At 42.9% G+C, this 24,362-nt stretch overlaps 2 protein-coding genes across 3 annotated transcripts in view; both read right to left on the minus strand.

Moving 5' to 3' along the window:
- The window catches only part of COMMD10 (COMM domain containing 10), a 66,621-nt gene extending 60,348 nt beyond the window's left edge, over positions 1-6,273 (minus strand). For both annotated transcript variants that reach the window (XR_004691593.2, XM_035100291.2), the window contains exons 1-4: positions 6,217-6,273; positions 4,874-4,964; positions 4,093-4,203; positions 2,809-2,964 (exon numbers count right to left, since the gene is read on the minus strand). Coding sequence is in view for 1 of the 2 variants with exons in the window: in XM_035100291.2 (XP_034956182.2) it covers positions 2,809-2,964; positions 4,093-4,203; positions 4,874-4,964; positions 6,217-6,251 (393 nt within the window). In the remaining variant the exon portion in view is untranslated. The remainder of the gene's footprint in view (positions 1-2,808; positions 2,965-4,092; positions 4,204-4,873; positions 4,965-6,216) is intronic.
- A 7,522-nt stretch (positions 6,274-13,795) lies between these two features.
- Positions 13,796-24,362, minus strand: ARL14EPL (ADP ribosylation factor like GTPase 14 effector protein like). The gene is made up of 4 exons (XM_035100237.2): positions 24,261-24,362; positions 19,258-19,302; positions 16,999-17,141; positions 13,796-15,075 (listed from the first exon to the last, which is right to left on the minus strand). The coding sequence occupies exons 1-4, from the start codon at positions 24,360-24,362 to the stop codon at positions 14,868-14,870; spliced, it is 498 nt and encodes a 165-aa protein (XP_034956128.2). The 3' UTR covers positions 13,796-14,867.

The following is a 24,362-nucleotide window of genomic DNA, read 5'->3' on the forward strand; positions in this document are numbered from 1 at the left end:
CTGTACAAGAAGCCATTTGAAGCCATTAGCTGCTTCCACCTCCACCCAGCCACCCACGGAACACAAAATGAAGACGGTGAGAATGAATATCTTCCTGTGTTCTATCCATTTGTTGTTGTTGTTTAGTCGTTTAGTCGTGTCCGACTCTTCGTGACCCCATGGACCAGAGCACGCCAGGCACTCCTGTCTTCCACTGTCTCCCGCAGTTTCGTCAAACTCATGTTCATAGCTTCAAGAACACTGTCCAACCATATTGTCCTCTGTCATCCCCTTCTCCTTGTGTCCTCAATCTTTCCCAACATCAGGGTCTTTTCCAGGGAGTCTTCTCTTCTCATGAGCTGGCCAAAGTATTGGAGCCTCAGCTTCAGGATCTGTCCTTCCAGTGAGCACTCAGGGCTGATTTCCTTCAGAATGGATAGGTTTGATCTTCTTGCAGTCCATGGGACCCTCAAGAGTCTCCTCCAGCACCATAATTCAAAAGCATCAATTCTTCGGCAACCAGCCTTCTTTATGGTCCAGCTCTCACTTCCATACATCACTACTATATCCATACAAATGAGCAAAGGTTCATGTTCATTTAAGTTATTGAGGGACTGTACCAATCTTGGAAATACAAATCAAAAAGCAGAGGCATGGCATCCTCCTTATCCCAAAAGATCCCTTTTCACACAACCTTTTGTCCCTAGGCCATGTAGGAAGCCTTTGATGGGGCTCCAAACACTGCCTATTCCAGGCATAGGCAAACTCGGCCCTCCAGATGTTTTGAGACTACAATTCCCATCATCCCTGACCACTGGTCCTGTTAGCTAGGGATGATGGGAGTTGTAGTCCAAAAACATCTGGAGGGCCGAGTTTGCCTGTGCCTGGCCTCTTCAAGCCCCTTTCTCATATTCTCCTTCCCATCTCCTTTCCTTGACTCCTGCTTGCCATTTACTGAACTTGCATCCTTTATAGTCCCAGGTTTGTTGCATTCAAACCTACACCATTCAGCTTTCTTCTAGCACCAGCGACCCCAAGCTCCCTTCTACTGTTTTAGAAAGCTGAGTGGCGGGGGGGGGGGGGGGAGATGCCTCATTTAAAAAATTTACCAGGGGAAAACGAGAAAATTTGTCTTGTGGATTTCATTAAAGACTCTACTATAATCTGAGCCCTTCCTTTCAAGTTGTCATAAATCATGTTAGTATATGTATATGTCTATCACACCGATTCATCCTGGCTCACACATATGGCATTTCCATGCAAGAACAGCTGACATGAGTCCTAAGAGCAGAAGCAGCTGATGGAGTCTGCTGCACACTGGTACTTCTCCCAGGCAATACGAGGGTAGCTCTTGTTAAAATAGCACCCAATACTAAAAAATTCCCAAAACAAATCATTCAGAGCGAAGGACGAGCTAACATTCTCCTGCCTTTTCATCTGGCTCTGACCTTCTGCCTCTCTAAAAGTGTGTAGCCTTTCAACTCAGGCAGCTACTCCACGGGATCAATAATAAAAGTTCATAATACAGTGTTCCCCCTTCCTGCCTTCTTACCTAATGGGGTATGTAAGGTAAAGGTAAAGGTAAAGGGACCCCTGACTATTAGGTCCAGTCGTGACCGACTCTGGGGTTGTGCGCTCATCTCGCATTATTGGCCGAGGGAGCCGGCGTACAGCTTCCAGGTCATGTGGCCAGCATGACAAAGCCGCTTCTGGCAAACCAGAGCAGCACATGGAAACACCGTTTACCTTCCCGCTGTAGCGGTTCCTATTTATCTACTTGCATTTTGACGTGCTTTCGAACTGCTAGGTTGGCAGGAGCTGGGACCAAGCAACGGGAGCTCACCCCGTCACAGGGATTCGAACCGCCGACCTTCTGATCAGCAAGCCCTAGGCTCAGTGGTTTAACCACAGCGCCACCTGGGTATGTAGGAGCATTTAAAGAAGCAATCTATCCCACATGAGGTACAGAAGTAAACACAACTCTCTTGATAGAGCACCATTAGAGTAGTTTTTGCTTAAACCTTTCCAAACTCATTTGTCACCTTAATTATGCTCTTAAGAGTAACAGAGGTGGGTTTTTTTAATAGTCCCAGGTTTTAATACTCAGTACATTTTAATTTCCTCCCATCTCCCTTATGCATCCATCTCATATGGATGTTTTTTTAATTGTACATGAATGAAAACTGTAAACAATCAGTACAGTGGCGACCAATTAAAATAAGATGAGGCACAGCAGAGAATAAGATTCATGGTGATACAACAGAAATGAATGCTCTGAATGTATTATTAATGTATTGCAACATTAATTAATAAACAAATAAACGAATGCTCTGATCTTGCTACATGTACGTGTTGCCTTAAGGAAACTTGGGCACGCTGCCCAAGTACATTTCACAAATCAACCAGTAACCATATCTACCAATAATAATATGCAACATGTCATTCTTAAATAAATGGCTTCATTGCCTTATCTGAATCATTTAATGCTGTACTCTCTTACACCAGCCAAGTATCTTACTCAACCGACAAGCCAGTCACGTAAATGAATGGATTCTCTACAAGGAATTAATGGGTTCAAAGCAAGGTTTGTTGCTGTTTTTTGAACATAATGTGTCAAACTCTCAAAGCTGACTCATGCATATGTATGTACACACACTAGAATGTTGACATTGCTTGGATAGCAATAAAATAAAGGTTTTCACTATTAAAATATTTCTTTCAATTTTGGCACACACCTAGTTCTTAGCTCATATGCATCACGTTCACCATTCACGGTGTACCTTTTGTCCCAATGGAAATGTATTTTCTATATGTTTCTGTAACCGTTACCTTCTGAGGTGACAAAGTCCTCTGTCTGAACTTTTCCACTGTCTCTGGACCTGCAGCAGCCCATGTGGTGGCAAACACTTCTGCTCTGTCGTGATCCACTTTGGAATGCTCCAACTGCTGCTGCAGAACAGTTGGCTTCAAGTTGTGATACACAGCCTGTAAAAAAAGAAAGAAAAATGATGCAATACACACACTTCTCTAGCTCATACACTAGAAAACATGTTCAGCAACCCAAGTGATGGTAAATATTTGACACTCACGGTTCATTATTTAAGTCAAGGCGGGTATGTCCAAAATGTAAAAAAAAAAAAGCACAAAATTTACAACAGCAATGAGAGCACTGGCTGAAGGAAGAACAGAATGTTTCTAACAACAAAATATTTCTGCAACAGAAAGGATACTTTAAAGTTGTTGGAACCGTTGAAATGATTAGCTGCACATTAGTTGTAGGGCAAACCAACTGTCTGGAAAGGCCTTGTACAATTGACACATGATATACAGTACCAGGATAAAATCCTACTTAAGTCAATGTTTAGGATCAGGATGTTTCATTACTTGTAAACCTATTTACATGCCTAAGAGCAGGCTTCCTCAACTTCGGCCCTCCAGGTGTTTTTGGCCTTCAACTCCCATGATCCCTAGCTAGCAGGACCAGTGGTCAGGGATGCTGGGAACTGTAGTCTCAAAACATCTGGAGGCCGAGGTTGAGGAAGCCCGCCTAAGAGGAACAAATTGCAGCTTTATTATTTCTTCCTATGCACCCATCCCAGTTAACATATGGGTATATGTTCTTCAGTCCCATGCGCTACAGCACACCATTATATATACCACTGCAAGAAACAGAGAAGACTACATGTGTCACATGTGTGTGTGTTGCGCGCGCGCACACACACACACACACACAGAGGGTTCTGAATTACAACCCCAAATCATCCCAATTTAGATCACAATCCTATGCATGTTTTCTTGTAAGGTAGGTTCCATTCTGATCAATGCAGCTTACTCACTAATAATCATGCAGGGACAGACATCATAAAGCACGAAGCAGCAATCCCAAGTGTTTTTAATGAAATGGGGAATCTCGACATAATTCTGCCATACAGCTTGAATCCTTTCAGTTATTTACTACTGGCCTAAGTTACAGTAAATACTGCTACCCGAATAAAGGAAATAAAAAGTCAAGTAACAAAACACTTGTGGCTGATGCAGTACCTTAAAGGAGGAGGATTAGCCCTTATATTTTGCATCAATTTACTGAAAGTATAGAACTATAATAGAAGATACCTGTTCCAAAATGAATGCAATGGTTTCAAGGACAAGATGAAGATCTTGCTTCTCCATTGAAAAAGCGACTTGAAGCTTTTCTTCCTCCTCTTCTGTGAAAGTACTCTCAGTCTAAAATAAAAAGATTTCCATTTACCAAAAATTAAGATACTATTTTATTCACTAGATTGATTGGTCTCATGCCTATTCACAAACAGCATAAATGTTGATTTTATTGGCAAAAGCTGCTTTACACTGAGTCAGCCCACTGGTTCACCTAGCTTAGTATTATTTATACTGACAGGCAAAATCACTCCAGAGCTTCAAACAGGAATCACCATCCCTTATATAGCTCCCTCTCCCATCCCTTCGAACCTCATCCTCTGGCTTTCATTGAACTAGCTTTCAGCTATTTCCCGTGAGAGTGGAATAATAATTATTAGTGGTAGTAGTAATAGTAGTAATTAAATTTATATACTACCCTATACCTACATGTCTCAGGATGGTTCACAAAATAAAATTGCCTGGAGAGCACAGCAGCATTTTTTAACCCCATCAGTTGCCCAAAAAGCTAAAAAGCCTGTGAAACATCTACTGAACGGTTTTTCCCCAGGTCTTCCTCCCAGCAGAAAATATTGCCCTTACAGAACTCTCAGAGGAAAGCTCCCATTGGCAGAGACACTTGGACAAGCAACTGTATTGTACTTTTCTGAACCTATACTCAATTGTCGCCCTTGGATACTACCAGCTTAAGAGATTTCGCTGTGCGTTGTGCAGTCATTTTCTCTCTCTGTATACAAACCTTTAGGTGAAGCTTCTGAAGGATGCGGGAGAGCAACCGAGAGAACCTTCCCGTGTCTATAGCATTGATGAGGGACACAGCCTTTCGAACACTAGAAAAGTGGAAGAGAGGGTGGCAAGTGTCAGTTAAAGACAAGGGACTTGGTGGGCACAATAAGTTTTTCTTGGTTCTTTTCTGATACCAGGAGGTTTAAACAACAATGAAAAGGGCTGCCTACTTTTCCAGACAAAGTTCCTGAACACACAAGTGTTGTGGGGAAACCTCCCACCAGAGATGCGGCCACCAAAGAAAAGGAAAGAAACAGTCTCCTGATCAGCAATTACCACTTTATTTAAAATGTTTATTGAATATATTTTTTGGGGGGGGGAGTGTGTACATTTGAAAACGTGGGCAGCATTAAGATAAATTTAACAGTGTAAATAAGTTTTGATGGATGTAATAATGGAATACTGAATGGTTAAGTTTATATAAAATATGCAGGGATTTATTTTATGCAAAGTGAACCATGGGAAGAGAAGAAGGGAAGTCACTGAAATTTTGAGATTGTTTAAATGAATATTCTAAAATGTAAAACAGAAAAGTTAATAAAAAATATAGAAAAAAGAAGAAGGAATTACCACTTTATTCTATGCTTGAGCATAGCATTTCAGCTTCTAGCAACCCTGAGAAGCTAGAAATTAAAAATGCTGGAACAAAGGACTGGGGGGGGGGGTGTTATACCCCAGCAGAATTTTACATCTGGTTTCGGGCCGTCTAGTTCCTGCTTTTCAACCAGCATACCATCCTCTGTCCTGCCTGAAAGTGTGTGTCGCTCAGCAAATTGCTGGCGATTGCTTTTTTCTTCGGTTCGTTGCTCTACGCACATCACAGGCTATCCAACAGCAAATACTGGTGTTGTTGTTGCTTTTCCTACCACTGCACTTCTATGCTAAGCGCAGAGGGAGAATCAGCAATAGGTTTTCTTTGCAGCGCAATGTTATGCACGTCTCGGAAACCAAGACCCGATGAGTTCAGGAGAGTTTGCTCCCCAATAAACGTGTGCACAATAGCAACCCCGGTTGCCATGGAACTGTTCAGACACGGGAATACCGGCAAGTCCGAAGTTGCGGAGACACAGCCTCAGACCCACGCTAGGTAGGCAACGTTGGCGCGGTGAAAGAAACCTGCACATGCCCAGACACCACTTTGTTTTTGCTACTTTGGTATAATAAGCCTTGGCATTGAAAACCGTTCCAAGGCGCCACACCCTCGCCTGTGCCCGTGTCATATTTAAAGGGAGAAACGGGGTTGAGGCAGGGCCTTTGGCAGACCCACAAGGGAGGAGGCAGCACAGCAGATCCTACCTGACGGTATCCGGAATAACAGTGGGCGCCGCCATCTTGGTCGCTGTCGATCATACTCTCCCCGCCCCCCGCCCAGCCAATATCCAGGGAGCTAAAGCCGAGAGCCAATCCCGCCTCAGGATGCCCGAGCTAGCTCCGCCTTTCGACTTCAACCCCGCCCCGACAGGACTGAGGTTTAGTGTCGGAGATGCTTTCGCAAAGTGGGGCGGAGAGCGGGGTGTTTCCTCTCTGTCCGCCAGGCGGCGCGGTCCTTAGCTCGCGTATGCCAGATCACTTACTAATGAGACAATTGACCCATAAAATGAAAGCAATAAACAATGTACTGTAGAATCATAGAATCATAGAGTTGGAAGAGACCACAAGGGCCATCCAGTCCAACCCCCTGTCAAGCAGGAAACACCATCAAAGCGTTCTTGACATATGCCTGTCAAGCCTCTGCTTAAAGACCTCCAAAGAAGGAGACTCCACCACACTCCTTGGTAGCAAATTCCACTGCCGAACAGCTCTTACTGTCAGGAAGTTCTTCCTAATGTTTAGGTGGAATCTTCTTTCTTGAAGTTTGAATCCATTGCTCCGTGTCCGCTTCTCTGGAGCAGCAGAAAACAATCTTTCTCCCTCCTCTATATGACATCCTTTCATATATTTGAACATGGCTATCATATCACCCCTTAACCTTCTCTTCTCCAGGCTAAACATACCCAGCTCCCTAAGCCGTTCCTCATAAGGCATCATTTCCAGGCCTTTGACCATTTTGGTTGCCCTCTTCTGGACACGTTCCAGCTTGTCAGTATCCTTCTTGAACTATGGTGCCCAGAACTGGACACAGTACTCCAGGTGAGGTCTGACCAGAGCAGAATACAGTGGTACTATTACTTCCTTAGATCTAGATGCTATACTCCTATTGATGCAGCCCAGAATTGCATTGGCTTTTTTAGCTGCAGCATCACACTTCTGACTCATGTCAAGTTTGTGGTCTACCAAGACTCCTAGATCCTTTTCACATGTACTGCTCTCAAGCCAGGTGTCACCCATCCTGTATTTATGCCTTTCATTTTTTTTGCCCAAGTGTAGTACCTTACATTTCTCCTTGTTAAAATTCATCTTGTTTGCTTTGGCCCAGTTGTCTAACCTGTTAAGGTCATTGTGTGATCCTGTCCTCTGGGGTATTAGCCACCGCTCCCAATTTGGTGTCTGCAAACTTGCTCAGGATCACACAATCAATCAGTCAGTAGCTGAACTGGGTTCCACACAGTCACAAAAGCAAAACAAAAAGAGCCGCATGAACAAAAACGCAAAATAAATAGCAAAAACAGACAGACCTCAGTGTAATACTCAAATCGGAAGGGTAACACTCAAAACAGAGCCCGTTCAGCTTCTAAAAGTTCGCAGACCAGAACACTACCGGGTTTGCAGTGTTTGGGTTCCAAGTTGTTTGAGTACGAAGGCATTTGAGAAACAAAGTACCACTGTATAGGTTATCTTAAAAGCGGAAGAAGAACCCCTAACTCACCCTTTCCAACTTGAGCTGCCTAATGTCTTCTTTGTGCTTCCATAGGGGTTGTGTTGGTCATGTAAGTTAAATAATTATGCAGTTGGAAGGAATTCCCCCAAGGGCTATCTTCCTGCAAGGCAGGAACCGCTGCTAAAGAACGACTGGCAGGGAGGTGGCGCAGCCTCTGTTTGAAAACTTCTAAGGAAGAAGAACCCACTGCCTTCTGGAGGAGCCTGTTCCAGTGGAACAGTTCCACTGATAGCCCTCTTTTCCAGGAATTTGCCTAATCCTATTTTACATGTTTGTAGATCACAGACAAAAGCATTTGGCTTAATTATATTTAGGTTGATCAGAGTTTTCTCTCTCTAAGCAAGCATTTAAAAGTCATGTTAATTTTAAGCTGTTCATATTCATGCCATAAAGTTGTCTTCTATAACCCGCTTATACAGCTCTACTTTGTGTAATTTTGATACTCAGATCTCAGTTGGATTGTGTTTCTTTCTGTTGGGTGTGGGGGGCAACATTCCATTTTGTTGGGTTCAGGTAACAATAAGAACCAGTCCACAGAGCAATCTTCTCAAACTTGGTGCCTGCTATATCTTTTGGACTACAACTCCCATCAAACTCTCAGGAAACATGGCTGGCACCAATTTAGGGAAGGCTGCCATTAGAGAAATTAAATTTCAGTGCTTAGGGCATTTATGGAACTGGCACAAAACTTCCTCTGAATTTGCCCCATTGTGTGGATTCTGCCTAGGATGAAACTGAATGACGAGTCATAATAGCTAACTCAGAAACAGAGGAAACAATTCTGACTGAATTTATTCACTTCTCACTTTTTAATTAAACCTCTTATTTGCAATGTCCCCCTCTGAAGTTAAATATAAATGTATTTTTCTTTTTTTAAGAGAGTGGACTAAAATCCTTCTCAGAGTTATACAGTCATGCCTCGGGTTACAGGCGCATCAGGTTGTGTGTTTTTGGGTTGTGCACTGTGCTGAACCCGGAAGTACCGGGACAGGTTACTTCTGTGTTTCAGCGCTCGTGCATGCGCAAAATCACTAAATCGCCAAATCGTGACCCGTGCGTGTGCAGACGCAGCACTGTGGGTTGCGAACGTGCCTTCCGCACGGATCACATTCGCAACCTGAGCGTCCACTGTACAGGATTTGAGTTTAAAGTCTGGGAACTGGCTGGTGTGCCCGAACTCGGCTGTCTACACCAGGGGCCAGCAAAGTTTACCTCGCCTGGGCCAGTTTACTCCAATAGAGATCCCTCTGTGGGCTGGATTGTGCGCGCATGTGAGCGCGCGTGCCTGCAATTTCCAGCGTCTGCACCTGTGCAGACGCAATTTCCGGCATCTGCGCCTGTGCAGACGCAAATTCTGGCGCTGTGGAAGCAAGTCCCCACACTGTGCCAGTTTAGCACTGGATGCAGGGACTTGCCGAGAGGGCGGCTTGGTTCAGGGGCGGCTCATGGGCCAGTTAGACGAACCCTTGGGCTGCTTGTGGCCCACGGGCCTTAGGTTACCTACACCTGCTTTACGCCAATGGGACACTGCTTTGGGAATACATAATACACAGCAGGGGCGGATTTGGGGGACAGGGTGCCCTGAGCGGGGACAAAAATGTGGCGGGAGCCCCCCTTGAAATATTTCTTATTTTCACAATAATTCCTTTTGGTACAATTGCTTTTCTAATGGATCTTCTCAGTAGGTACAAGTAGTGCTTTTTTCTTAAAAAATGTTTAGGGGTACTCTCATTTTCCTACTCATATTGAAATACTGCCTCAATGTGGCCAAACTTAGATTCACAAAATGTTTAGGGTATGTGTACCCCTGTGTCCCCCCCGCCGCCGCCCCGAAAAAAGCACTGGGTACAACACATAGGTGCCATCTTTACTCTCTGCAAGAGAAAAGAAGGTTCCTATGATCTGTGTTCCTTTGGAGAATTGAGACATGGCAGAGTCTGCTGTAGCTTTAAGAAATATAGTTTATTCACCTATTTGCACCTTCAGTCTGCACGGAGGGGGTCCAGATCTTACAGCATGGTCATGTCAAGTGGGCACTATTCCTCTGGTGCATCTATTCAGTTACAGAAGCCCTTATCCGTACTGATATTGTTCGTCTTCATCATTAAACATCCATCAAATTGTTGAATTATGAAAACATACTCAATAATTGCATGTTGAACTGGCTTTGCTTCAAAATAAAAAAAAATCCTTCCAGCAGCACCTTAGGGACCAACAAAGTTTGTCATTGGCATGAGCTTTCGTGTGCATGCACACTTCTTCAGATGCAGTCTCTAAGGTGCTACTGGAAGGAGTTTTTTTATTTTGTTTTGACTACAGCAGACCAACACGGCTACCTACCTGTAATTGGCTTTGCTTCAGTGTTATTTCATTCCTCCCCTGCAGTTTTTCTACCTGCCCATCTATCAATAGGTGCCTTCCTAGTCTATTTCAGGTGCAGAATACCTGAAGGAGCCTCTCCACCCCATCGTTCTGCCCGGACACTGAGGTCCAGTACCGAGGGCCTTCTGGTGGTTCCCTCGTTGCGAGAAGCCAAGTTGCAGGGGACCAGGCAGAGGGCCTTCTCGGTGGTGGCACCCGCCCTGTGGAACGCCCTCCCATCAGATGTCAAAGAGAAAAACAGCTACCAGATCTTTAGAAGACATCTGAAGGCAGCCCTGTTTAGGGAGGCTTTTAACGTTTAATAGATTATTTTATTTCATTTTTCTGTTGGAAGCCGCCCAGAGTGGCTGGGGAAACCCAGCCAGATGGACGGGGTATAAATAATATATTATTATTATTATTATTATTATTATTATTATTATTATTATTATTTTCTGCATTTGCACCACTATGGCCCCTTCCTGGGTCTGCATGCCACATTAAAGGGGTGTTGTGCATGTGTGAGTACAGAAAGGAGTGGTACCTGCATTTTATTCAGCATTATTCTTCAGCATTATTTTAAAATAACCCAGAGCTTACAGAGGGAAACAAATATGGGCAATAAACATCCGGAGGGATCTCTTGATTTACGGTAACTGGCTCTCTTATGTAACTTGAACACGATACAGTAGGCCCCCCATAACATACAATTTTCCTCCTAAGACACGGTGGTACTTGCATCATAATAATAGCATAACAATTCTGGACCTAAAAGTACAATCCCCTAAAGATTCCTGGGTATAATATTACATGATAACATATCTGCACTGTTTTTAAAAAGATGAGCAGTGATCTCAGGGAGACCTATGGCTCCAGAAAGTCTAATAGTTTCAATCCCAGGTTTTGACCATTAAGCCGCCCCTTTGGGTTTCAAAGAGTGATTCTGATGTATTTTGGGCAAAATGCCAACTGGTCCCACTTCATCACTTGATGGAAAATGAGTCTGGCCTGTTCAACCACTCGTAGCGATCAACGTCTGCTATGGGGAGAGCTTAATAGTTAATGTTCACCAGCCTTGGCCTGTTAAGAGCATAACTATGCCAGAACATTCACAAATCACAACCTCTTTCCAGGCTCTTTTTCTTTTAACAATACAAAGCTGAACGTAAGTAATATTTCCAAGCCCAAGTAGATCTGATTGAGGACCGCCAGTCTCAAAATCAGTTAAACTTGGAACAAAGCCTCAGCAAACATTTCAAGATATAATCCAGATACTTTCTTTCTTGGTCTCTGCAATCTTGCAACTGATACAAAAATTAAGTTGTAGTGTGACTTTGTCAGCTGAGCACATTCCAAACTCCACACTAGAGTTTTGGAGTCAAAGAGCAACCATTTGTGAAGGGTATCTGGCTGCCTATTAAGTTAAGTTCTCTGCTTTTTTTGTATTTAATACAATACTATTTTAACACAATAATGCTATTCTTAACACAATAATGCTATTTTTTAAAGATATAAACAGTGAAAAGCAGCACAAAAAACAGTGCTTTCTGGAAGAGGAAGAAGTAAAACTATTAAGAATACAGGTATACAATAAAAACTACTAACTTTAGAAGCCCCGATTGTAAAACAACAAGGTGTTTAAAGCCTGAGTGGACATACATTTATTCATCTAGTGCTGAAAAGAACATAAAGGTGGTGCAGGGAACATGCATTGCTGGGAAGGACATTACATAACCAGGGTTTTGCCACTGAGGTCTTTCTTCATTAGCCACCTGCTTCAATTAGCATCATAGAATCTTAGAGTTAGAAGGGACCTATCGGTCATCTAGTCCAACCCCCTGCAAAGCAGGAATCTCAGCTAAAGCATCCACGACAGATGGCCATCCAACCTCTGCTTAAAATCCTCCAAGGAAGGAGAGTCCACAACCTCCTGAGGGAGACAGTTCCACTGTTGAACAGCTCTGTCAGAAAGTTCTTCCTGATGTTTAGTCAGAATTTCCTTTCTTGTAACTTGAAGCCATTGGTTTGAGTCCTATTCTCCACAGCAGAAGAAAACAAGCTTGCCACAGAGCCTAGAGCTTGCCAATCAGAAGGTCAGCGGTTCAAATCCCCGTGACGGGGTGAGCTCCCGTTGCTTCGTCCCTGCTCCTACCAACCTAGCAGTTCGAAAGCATGCCAAAGTACAAGTAGATAAATAGGTAACGCTCCAGTGGGAAGATAAACGGCGTTTCCGTGTGCTGCTCTGGTTCGCCAGAAGCGGCTTTGTCATGCTGGCCACATGACCTGGCCACATGACCTGGAAGCTGTACGCCGGCTCCCTCGGCCAATAACGCGAGATGAGCACTGCAACCCCAGAGTTGGTCACGACTGGACCTAATGGTTGGGGTCCCTTTACCTTTAGTTGTCTATAGTCCTTTCCACCACCACCTGTGGGCAGTCATGTGCCTGCAGTCAGCAAAGCATGGGTGTGTCTGAAAGCAGTGTGTGAAGTGCAAACTAATCCCACGTGAACAAGTTTCTACTTAATAAAGACCTGGGGGATAAAGTAGGTGGAGAAAAAGCCTGGCCACATGACCTGGAAGCTGTATGCCGGCTCCCTCAGACAATAGAGCGAGATGAGCGCCGCAACCCCAGAGTCGGTCACGACTGGACCTAATGATCATGGTTCCCTTTACCTTTACCTTGATCTGGACTCTATACTTCTGTTGAATTGTTAAATGCAGATTTTGCCGAGTAGTCTTATTGTACTGAACCTTTCAGAATTCTGTCTATATGCCAATAAAGGATTGAGATTGAGATTGGTCTTTGGTCAAGCATGTCTGCAAAGGGGAAGCCCATACGCAGCAAACCCTACAATTTGTACCGAGAATACAAGAATAACAAAATTTAAAACTGCAAGCCTACCACAAACACAGAAGTGTGGCTTGAGCACTTCCCAAAACATTTTGTGTGACATTGAAGGGACATACTTTTAAGCAAAACATTGACTTGTGTTGGAGCTATACCAAACAGCACCAGCTGAAAACCTGACCAAGTTGGCATATCAGAAGTGATTTCCCGTGGCTGCCTGTCTCACATTAAAAGCCGATGAGGGGAAAATGAAAGTGAACAACCAAGCCTCCCAACAGAAAGTGTTATGGCTCAATTTTCTCTGAAATAAGAAAAAGGGGTCAAGGCCACCTAGCCAATTTTGTGAAGGTCAATTGGAGTCAAAAGAAAACTACAGCCAAGCAAAGAAGTATTGCAGGGAGGGGGGAACCATCAGCTCTTATGGGATTTCACATGCGAATTTAGTCCAAAGTTATTTAAAGTTCTAATTTACATTAACAGTTTAAGTGTGCAGCTATTGCATAACTGCATTAGTAAACTGCAAAGAGAAGCAAACACTGCAGAAACCTTGGTTAACCAGAATAAAAATTAAACCTGTTAGCATTTCTCTTTGCTGCAAAAGGTGGGGCTCCCTCAAAATTCTAATAAAAGTTTTCATTGTGATATTAGCCACTATATCATTTGATAACCTCTTTCATATATACCACTATATTACCAGCATACATGCCCATTTCCTTTCCACTAACCCCTATGTCGCTGATGTATTTATTTTTTCAGTCAAGGAGCCGTGACTTGTTGTCCAGTTTCAGTATCTTAATAGTAAGCAACTCATTTAAGGAAGGGGAGGGGAAGTGACTCAAAGTTGGAAATGACACTTTTAATAAAAATCACCTGCATGTTTCCTTTTATGAATATCCGTTTTTATGTACATTACAGGCAGACTAGTGTAAAATGGTTGAGAACATAACTTTTAAACTATGAATTCCTTAAAGACATTTAGAACCCGGGTATTCGTACCAATAAAAACCTGTATGCTTGACATGATTTACCTCCAACTTTATTTTCTGCAACTTTGCTCAAGGACTTAAACATTTACTTTGATAGCCCCTCGTTCTGCACAGATGATAAACACAGAAGGAATCAGTTTTCAAGTTGTGCAGCAGCCCGTTGGGGAAAAAGAAGAGGCTTTCATTAATCTTGAATTCCTTGGTTCCCCCTTTCCTCTTTCTGTTTGCAAGAGTCACTTTGCAGTGTGATTTTTCGGAAGGTCACAGTCTTTTCACCTGAGCAATAACAGGGTACAATAATCTATATGAGGCATGTATAGATGCAGTCAAGAAATAATGAGCTTTTAAAGAGGGGAGGCCTGCTTTTTCTTTAATTTGCTTCTGCTGGCTTTGAATTGGTTTATTCCCAAGGCAGCTGGATCTGTCCAACGAAAATGTTCAAATCTCACACACACCCCTTCTCTACAGCCTTAACAGATGAGAAAGATTAAATAAACTTCCTAGTAGCCAATTCCAACTCCTAACTTGATTAAATTAAAGAAACTCAGAGGCTAGGCAATATATTATGAACCAATGCCTGGTTCAGAGCAAACGTGAACAAAAAGATATGAGAAAGTGCTTGAACTTTTTCATCTGCCCTTTTCCAACTCCACACACCTAGTGGCTGTGCGTGTATTTTGGCCCCCACAGACAGAAAAGACTGCTTGGGGGGTGATTTGGAGCAGATAAGTGGTGGGTGGTTAAAATGTTAAGCTCCGCTCTCTTCCACACTCAATATTATGGTCTGCATGTCACACCCTGACAGCTCTGCTACCCGTCTTTGAACGTCAGGCATTTTGTTCCTCTAACAGGAGGAATAACACCCCTCTCTCTTCTTAAATAAATAAGTCCAGCCTCTGTTTCACAACAACAGTGGTTAGGTAAATAGCCGTTCAAAACGGAAATCTGATAACTGCCCCGGCCTCTATTTGAATCTCATCGTAAACCCATTTCCGGTTGCAGCGACACTCTGCCCCACACTTGGTGGAATTGCATTTAGGGCAGGGGTAGAAGCAGCCCAAGCAGTTCTTATCCAGGCAGTCACACAAATCCACTTTACTGGAAAGCAGCCGGCCGTGTTTGTCATATTTCTTCGTGGGTCTGTAAAAAAGAAAACATGGAATCGCCATTGGTTTTCAGAGTATGAAGCAAATAAAAGTGGGAAAGCCATTGGGTGTGTGTGCTCCGTACTTCCTCCTGATACTCCTGCAATATACAGTGTACCTCAGTTGTCAAAAGTAATCCGTTCCGGAAGACCATTCGACTTCCCAAATGTTCAACAACCGAGGCGCAATGGGCGGTCTCCAAAGTCCGCCAAAGTCAATGGAGAAAATTGAGAAAAGTTTCAAAACGGAAGCAATTACTTCCTGGTTTTTGGCATTTGAAAACCAAAACATTCGGCTTCCGAGATGCTCAAAAACCAAGGTACTACTGTACTGAAAAAACAGTTTTGAATCTCAGACCTTAACTTGGGGAGATATTACCTAAGTCCAACATGGAAGGATGAGTTAGGGGTTGTTTGGGGAAGATGTTTGCTAAGGACTGCTGTGCCCAGGAAGATTTTCCACAGATAACCTGGATGTAGCCACAGTGGCTCTAAGTTATGCAGTTAAGCACTGTAGCCATATAAGAACAGCTGTCATTTCTGCGGTTAGCAAGGGACCCTAAATATCAGGAATCTGATCAGTTGCACAACTTACCTAACAAATGGGCACACATATCAACAAACTAGGGTTCAGTGGAGTATTCTGCAGGGGACAGCCAGGAACATTAGCCACAAAGACTGGCCAGCATGATTAATTACAATCCAAACTAACGAGAGATAAGGAATTGCATTCCTGTACTGTCTTGCAAACAGCATATTTAAAATAAATTAGAGGTGTCCTGGATTCTGATCTTGATGAGCACTATCAATAAGCCTATCCTGGTTCCTTATCAGCAGAATTCACAACCACCATCAATTCTAGTTTTCTTGGGATTCAGACTATTTTTTTTGTCCTCCTCATCCAATTTATTAGTGTCTCCAAGCACCAGTTCAAAGTCGCTATTTGCTTCCGATTCAGATGCAAAAACAAAGTAGAGAAGGGTACCACCAGCACATTGATGGCCCCTTTCTCCAAATTCTGGACATTTTCCATGGAGTTTGTTATACTGTACTAAATAAACCATGTGAAGAAGAAGGGGAATGAGAAAGGTTTGCTGCACTCAAGTACAGTGGTACCTTGGTAGTCGAACGGCTCGGTTCCCAAACAAATCGGGTCCCAAACACCGCAAACCCAGAAGTGTTCTGGTTTGCAAACGTTTTTCAGAAGCCGAATGCCTGACACGGCTTCCACAGCTTCCAATTGAGTGCAGGAAGCTCCTGCAGCCAATTGGAAGCCGCACCTTGGTTTTTGAACTGTTTTGGGAGTCGAACGGACTCCTGGAACGGATTAAATTCGAGAACCAAGGTACCACTGTAGTCTCCATAAAGATGTAAGCTGTCCATTACTATTTTACCATTATAACCAGAAAAATTCTAAACCAGTTGAGTGCAGGGACCCGAACTGCATTCCATTCCCTAAGGATGGCATGATAACTTATGACAATTTCTTTTATGCACTTTTCTCTTGTTTTTTAAAGACAAAGCAGCCTCGGCAGATAGAAAAATCAACTCTGCCCTCAGATGAGCAGGTAATATTTATGATCAACTGTGGTTCTACTCCAGATGAACACCTGCCTACTGGGGCTACTGAAAAGGATACAGTCTATGTTGGAGCGTGGAGAACAAGGAGAAGATGGATGTTACCATTGGGCCCCACTTCTGATTTTTCCCTTGTCTGCCTAATGAATGTTAATCAACTACCAATTCTGTGCCTATTTACTCAGAAAGCAAATTCCAGAGAAACCAGTGGGGCTTAAAATACAGTTTGATCTTAAATTATAAGCATCAGGACCCAGCCTTATGATCTCATGGTAATTGTTATGATGGTCTGTAATTACTCCCAATTTAAAATAGAGAATAAGATGTCGCATGTTACTTACTTCTTTGTATTGTTAAAACAATCCTGGTTTATCATTGACATGCAGGCTTTCTTCTGTTGCTCTCGGGTTTCAGGGTTGAAGTCTGCTAGAAGCGGTCCCGGATTTTGAAATGCCAGGCATTTCAGCTGACGCTCTATTTGTTGCTAAGAGAAAAAGAGCGGTTCTGATAAAATACTCTAAAATAGTGATAAAATACTCTAAATCAGGCAGTAGCACAGGGTGGACCCATTCCAAGCCACACCCAAACTTAAAGCATTCTGCAGGGTGTGACATGCTTTTGAACAAAGAAGGCATTCACCTTCTTACCTTCTCCATTTGACAGCCACACCTACATACACCCAGCCACTTCAATATGACTCACACTTATTTATTTATTATCTATATTCTTAGTCATCTCAGAATATAGATCCTCCAGATGATGTACAGTAAGTTAAATAAAACCACATTTTAAATGTAACAATGATGATACGAGCTCACACTAAATGCCAGATCAACACAAAGCAATAAAGCAATGCCTATCCCAAAAACCCATTGTGCACATCAGAAAAGCCACAACAGAGGAGCCACCCCCAAAAAGGCCTTCTCTCTCCAGCCATTCCCACAACCTGTCTGCTGTGCTGAACCCACTTTATTGGGGGTTCCACTAATCCACTAATGATAGTGGTGGATTGCTGGGCGCATGAAGGAAAGGAGGGAAGGATGGTCGACCATCACAATGCAGATGAGATCAGGATGGCAAAAGGCAGCCAACTGATTTCTGTTGCAATGCAGGAGAAAGTATCGGTTCAATCATCCATCACTCTCTTTTCCTCTCTTGCTCACCATTTCTGCATGCTCAAGGCGGAGGATTATCTTTACCATAATGGCATCAGCTGTAGGGCACATGCAATTTTATGAATTATGAATTATAAATTCCCCTCATCTTGTCATAATTTAGCAGAGAGAGCAGATGGCAAACACAGGGGTGGAGAGATAGCCAATGCACAGAGAAACTATGCCAGCCAACCTGTCCTGGCCAGGCAGGCAGCTGCACTAACTGCTACTGGAAATGATGAACAAAATCATGATAAACCAACACTTATTGGTGTCAACAGTAAGTCATCATCAGAAACAAATCACGGTTTACAGTGAATTAACAAGCAATGTGCAGAAGCACTCGTGCCCACTCTGCCTTGCCTATCCCTAGGAGAAAAAAGCATTACGTGCAAACCACTAACTGGTAAGCCAAGAACAAACCTTTGAATCCATTTGTGGTTTACTGAGAGAGAAACAAACCTCAAATGCTGCTTCACACCTAACACTAAGGCAAGCCTTGCCGTTTGTTTGTCCCAGAGATGCTGAAGGTGTGATTGAGTAGAACACACCAGGACACTCCTCATAGTTTTTTCCTGATTATAGCTCACCTTTACCTGCGAACCAGGCCAAGGTTAAATGACAACAAAGAAACTATAGGGCAGCACCACTGAGCCTCTTGGCCTTGCCAATCAAGAAGGTCAGCGGTTCAAATACCCACAATGGGATAAGCTCCCGTTGCTCAGTCCCAGCTCCTGCCAACCTAGCAGTTTGAAAGCATGCCAAAAACTGCAAGTAGATAAATAGGTACCGCTCCAGCAGGAAGGTAAATGGCGTTTCTGTGCGCTGCTCTGATTTTGGTGTTCCATTGCGCCAGAAGTGGCTTAGTCATGCTGGCCTCATGACCCAGAAAAACTTCTGCGGACAAACGCCGGCTCCCTCAGCCTGTAAAGCGAGATGAGCGCCGCAACCCCAGAGTCGTCTGCGACTGGACTCAACTGTCAGGGGTCCTTTACCTTTACTAGCATTAGTAAGGAAGCTGCTAGGCAGGCATGATAGTTGAGTTGCTCACTTAAGCTAATTTTGTGATGTCTAAGAGACCCTCAGTTTGCCTAGGTGCCAAGACAACCACTCAAAATGTACCGGTGTCATGATCAAGGGCCCTGACACTTTATCTACAGGGGGAAAGGCCATGGATTCAGAGGATATCTCTGACTGGGAGGGAAATGCAGCCTCTGAACCCACCTGTGACATGCATCTTCAGCCTGAAGAGGTCACATTACTTTCTTCAAACACCCAAGGACTTCAGCTCAGAAGCTACAGTAGTAGTAGTAGTAGTAGTAGTAGTAGTATATTATTATTAATTATTATTATTATTATTATTATTATTATTATTAATACCCCGCCCTGGAAATGCTTGAACTCTGCTACTCTCTGCTAGGTAGTTGCCTCCCTCCAAGCTCTTACCGTCTTCTTTCTCCACTGATCCCCTTCGCCTGGCAACTCATGAATCTGAAGGCAAGGAAAAGGCACAGAAAGAATCATTGATGCAAAAACAAGAAAATGGGCAAAGGTGCTACAGCAAAGTACTGAAAAGAATGAATAAACCAAAAGCCAACACATTAATAGCTAGGGAAAGTATTTCAGGGTGGCCGTTTTCTTTTCAGAAGCAAGAAAGGGTTGAATTTTGATTCATAATAAAATGCAAGTAAGCTAGTAAATTTTGTGCACAAATTCAAATGGGAGCTAAGAATGAGGTCGTGCTTTTATTTATTTATTTTAAAATATTTAAGTCAGTACAGTAGTTGACTACCGTATTAATTTAGTTGTTCGAAAAGGTGGGGGGAGGAGGGACAAGTCAAATAAATGAATTGCAGAAAAAACAAGCATCTATTCTGTTCTAATAAAAGGCTTGCACAATGAAAGCGAAATGATAAGGAACAACATTGAAGGAGAAAACGCCAAACTTATGCTCGATCAACTGTGCAATGATGTGCCTATGTGGCTAAAAATATATCACCTGCCTATGTTTGACTAAATTGCTCTCGGGCTGTTACCTTTTCCTATTATCAGCTTAGGGATGAACGCCTTAAATTCTTCCATGTGGAAACTGTTGTGACATGACGAGTTGTGGCTCACCATAAAGTCTGAGCAAGTTCCACCAGGGAACTGCTAAACTCCCTCTTCCAATATTTGTGGTTACATGGCCAAACCTGCCTAATCTGCGAGATGAATCACCATGGGCAAGCAGCTCTCCATGTAACAACAGCTGCCACATGAAAGGATTTAAAGCAGCCTTCACATGCTAGCTGTACTGGATACATCCCCCGCTATCACACACACACTTTTCAGAGCTGATTGAGGATGCAAATGTATTTGCAGGTGCTGAAGCATTAACCTACGTTGCATATTTGTAATGTGTGACTGTTTTCTTTGTGTCTGGAACTTTATGTCAAGATCTGGCCCAGATCCTTATCTCCCCCGTCATACACAAGCCACATTTGATAGGTGGGTGGGACCTCCCACCTGTCTGTCACGTGATACCACGATGCCATCAGTCACCTGTGTAGGTGGTCACCTGATGATATCACTGATACATGAAGTTTAGATACAGGTACAAGGATGTGGGAATGTTAAGGATAGTAAGAGAGGATATATTGATTAGACATTATCCTTCCTTCACTCACACCAGTGAGTCATGTAGCAGAGCAGATTCCCCTCAACACAGCAGGAAGCTAGTTTGCAGATTCATTTGAATCGCTTTGTTAAGCAATCTAGATGCATTATTCCTGGTGTCCCCTTTTATCCCTCTTAAAAGAATAAAGACACAAGAGTCTTTCCTTAAAAGTAACAAGATGTTTACTCACATTCAGTTCACAGTATGATCCCTGAAGGCAGGCTTTAGCTTGTGATTACATAACAAAGTGTGAGTTAATCCCACACGGGGATTGAGCCCATGTGCTGCTGGCTGATAGCCAGCAGACAGCAAAATACATTAAGAGAACAGCATCAAGAAAACAAAATGGCTGCAGGAGAGCAGCATGGCATCAAAAGAAAGATGGTTGCGTGACTCGGCTCTTTTGCGGAGTCAGCCAGGGTCACGCCCATCTTTTTGGTCACATGCAGGGGGAGGACGATCCAGATCAGGGGAACAATAAGTTATACTGACTGGAGTAACATCCCCCTGCCTGTGTCCACTCTAGGGAAACAAGGAATGTTGTATTTGACTGCTCCAATGGATTACATCCCACAAAGGATAGGTTTTTTAGACAACCACTTATAACTTCATGAGTAGAACAGGTGAGTGTGGCAAAACACGCTTGCAGGTCAAACTGGGATGCCTCACAGCTGGAGGTTCCCCACCGCTGTTTTAGATTACTATTGCTATGCATGTGGTTTGCATGGCCACATTGCCACACCCTCATCACTGACAATATAAACATTGATACACACATAAGGATAGGTTCTTTTGAAAAGCATTCCCTTCTTTAAAAAAAAAAAAGAGAGAGAGAAGAAAAGCCAGATGGGCCATAGCACCATGTAGCTGAGTACTGTATTTATTTCTGCTTCTCAGGGAAGCAGAACAGAAAACAACCACTGGCAGAAAACTGCTACAATATATAAGAAAGCAGATAAAATAAAAGCAGCTAATACACCAATTCAGAGAAGAAGAATAAACTAGCTCTAAATCTATGTGTGTTGTGTGCAAAGGGTAACAGTCTGCACAGTGACAGTACCTACGCACAATACAACCTATTATATGACCCCAACAAAACCATTTGCTGCATCACACATCCCTGACTAATCCACTTTTTGTCTAAGCAAGAGCATATGAGAAACTGGATTCTATGCACATGTCAACATAAATATATGAAGACGTCAGCCCAACCTAGATCGGCTATATATTTTCACCCTAAGACAGAGATTGTTTTAGTTGCTGAATCAGTCCCTCCATAAATTTCTTGGTTTGGATACTTGTGGAACTACAAAGTGACCCAGTTAAAACAACACAGTGGTAGAGTGGTTAGAGTTGTGGACTAGGGTGTGGAAAGCAGTGAAGTTCACTGTATGACCTTGGGTCAGTGGCAGTATCTCAGCCTAAGCTACCTCACAGGGCTGTTGGGAAGATAATGTGGGGACTGGAAGAGCTACACATGCCATCTTGATTATTTTGGAATGGAGGTGGTATATAAATGTAATAAGCAAATAAACTCATGGTGTGCAGTATATTGTTTTGGAACTCATGATTTTGTGATTGTGACATATTCTGATGTCATTTACAGTGTTCTTACCCTTCCCTGTATCCTGCCACATCCTGGGGATCACAAGACAAACTTAACTGTGTACCTAAAAGCCCCACCTCGGTCAACAGAATTAAGTCTACAATAGAATAGCCAAATGCATTATTAACTGCTACCATATAGAGCCACAGAACTTTACCATAGTTTGGTTAAGAGGCTGAAGATCAGGACATGCAGTGAGATACTGGAATCCCACTGTATCAAACCACACCAGCTGTGTTTAAACCTCAGAAACTGATTTATAAACCAATTATACACAACATGGTATTGAAGCCAACTTACAAAAACAAAAAAAGTTTGTTCTGACTTCTGAACTTGCATCTAACTACTGTCATAGGCAGTGAATGTTTCTTATGTGCTTCAGAAATAGTGGAGTCTAAAATTACAAGTCTTTCGTGCTGCTCTCATGGTAAATGAATAGCATTGCTCCTCATCAGGTAACTCCAACTGAAGGCCCCGAGCACAGGACTGCATTTATAGATACAGTATTTGCCTGTAAAGTTAACAGAGGCCTAACTGCATCAGGACGTTGGCTGGGATGAAACGAAGGTTGATGGTCCATTCAGGAAAGGAGGCAGGAAGGAACACTGGAGCCTTGGGGTGTAGCAAAAGGTCAAACAAACATTTCAGTTTTCTATCATTTGACCCCAACTCTTTGTGTCAGCTACAATAGTTCAACTTCTGGTTCATACACAACAGCAAGCCAAGATTAGGGGGAAGTGAATCTTCAACATTCTGGCAAAGCCCTCAGGTAGAACAGGAGAGGGGTTGGACATGAATCCAAAGCTTTGTTTGGAGTTCTTCCAACTCATGTACGTAGCACTAAAACTGTGAACCTGTCCCACGTGGAAGGAAGAGGGGTGGTCAGTACTGCAGTGGTCAGTGGAGTACTGCTTACCTAACCTGACACTCATATCACTGTGGCTTTCTGGGAGGGGGTGAGGCAGCAGCAAGGCTGCCAAAACATGTAAACCTGGTCATTGTAGCAATAAGGATGTACTGGCAAGCTAGCTGCATTGGCTCCAACACCCTGTCAACCTCTACTGGAAACAGGAGAAGATATTGGTGGTATCACAAATTCAAAGCAGCCTTCTCAGAGAGGTTCAACTGGCACCAGTGCTTTTTTCTGGGGGGATGCAGGGGTACACATATCCCTAAACAGTTTGTGAATCTTTCTACTTTTGTCCATTTATTGCATTTATTTTTCCCCATTTGAACGATAAAATGGTGATTTTCTTGAGTCAAAATGAGAAAACCCCTAAACATTTTTTTAGGGGGAAAAACACCACCTGGCACCATCTTTATGATATTTCCAGCACCAGGTGAAGAGTTATCTATTCTGTAATTAACACTTTATAATCTCAACCTCTCAGTTTTAAGCTGAGTTTTGAATTGTGCTTTAGGGGTTTGTTTGTTTAAAAAAAATTAATTTGTTATAGTTTTTAGTGTTTATATTTTTTTAAATGTTGTTTTTGCTTTGTGAGCTATCCAGAGAATTCCTGCTATGGGAAAAATTATTATTATTAATTATGCATATCAATCAAACTTATTAGTTGTCCTTTTAAAAAAAGCAACTCAAATAAATCCAATAAATAAACAACAGCCTAGTACTTACTGTTTGAACCTGTGACACGTTGTCTCTGAGCTATATATCCCCCCTCCCATTAAGATGGTGAAGAAAACTACACATCACTTTACTGACAGCATAAAGTCCATCCTCCATTTCCTTTGTCCCATAAGGAGCCTTGTCAGTAGAAAGATGGTTGAAAATATGGGCATCTTGCAGCACTTAGGAATACTGGAGCTGCTAAATAGCTAGGGGAGGTGGGGGGGTCCCCAAACCCAAGAGAAATCTAGGCATGTTATACATTTGTATCAGTACTCAGGTTCGAGACAGATTTCTAACGGGAGGAACCCCCTGGATCGAAAATTTTTATTTTATTGTTATTTATTAAATTTGTATACCGCCATTCATCTCCAGATCTCAGGGCATTACACACAGACACAGACACACAGACAGACACACACACACACACACACACACAAAATACAATATAAAAACCACAGTGTGGATCAACTTGAAATCTCATTTTCTATACTGTAATTTAGGAAAGAATACACCTTTTGAAAGATAGAAATAAATAATATGTGTGCATTCAGGTGTCCTACCTGTTGTTTTTGCTCTTTAGTGCAGGTGCTAATTGCTCCTACCAGCCCCGCAGCTGCAGATTGTTTTCCTGCTGGACCATTTCCTTTTGAGGAACCATCCAT

This window comes from Zootoca vivipara, chromosome 11 (assembly GCF_963506605.1).
Source record: "Zootoca vivipara chromosome 11, rZooViv1.1, whole genome shotgun sequence".
Classification (NCBI taxonomy): Eukaryota; Metazoa; Chordata; class Lepidosauria; order Squamata; family Lacertidae; genus Zootoca; species Zootoca vivipara.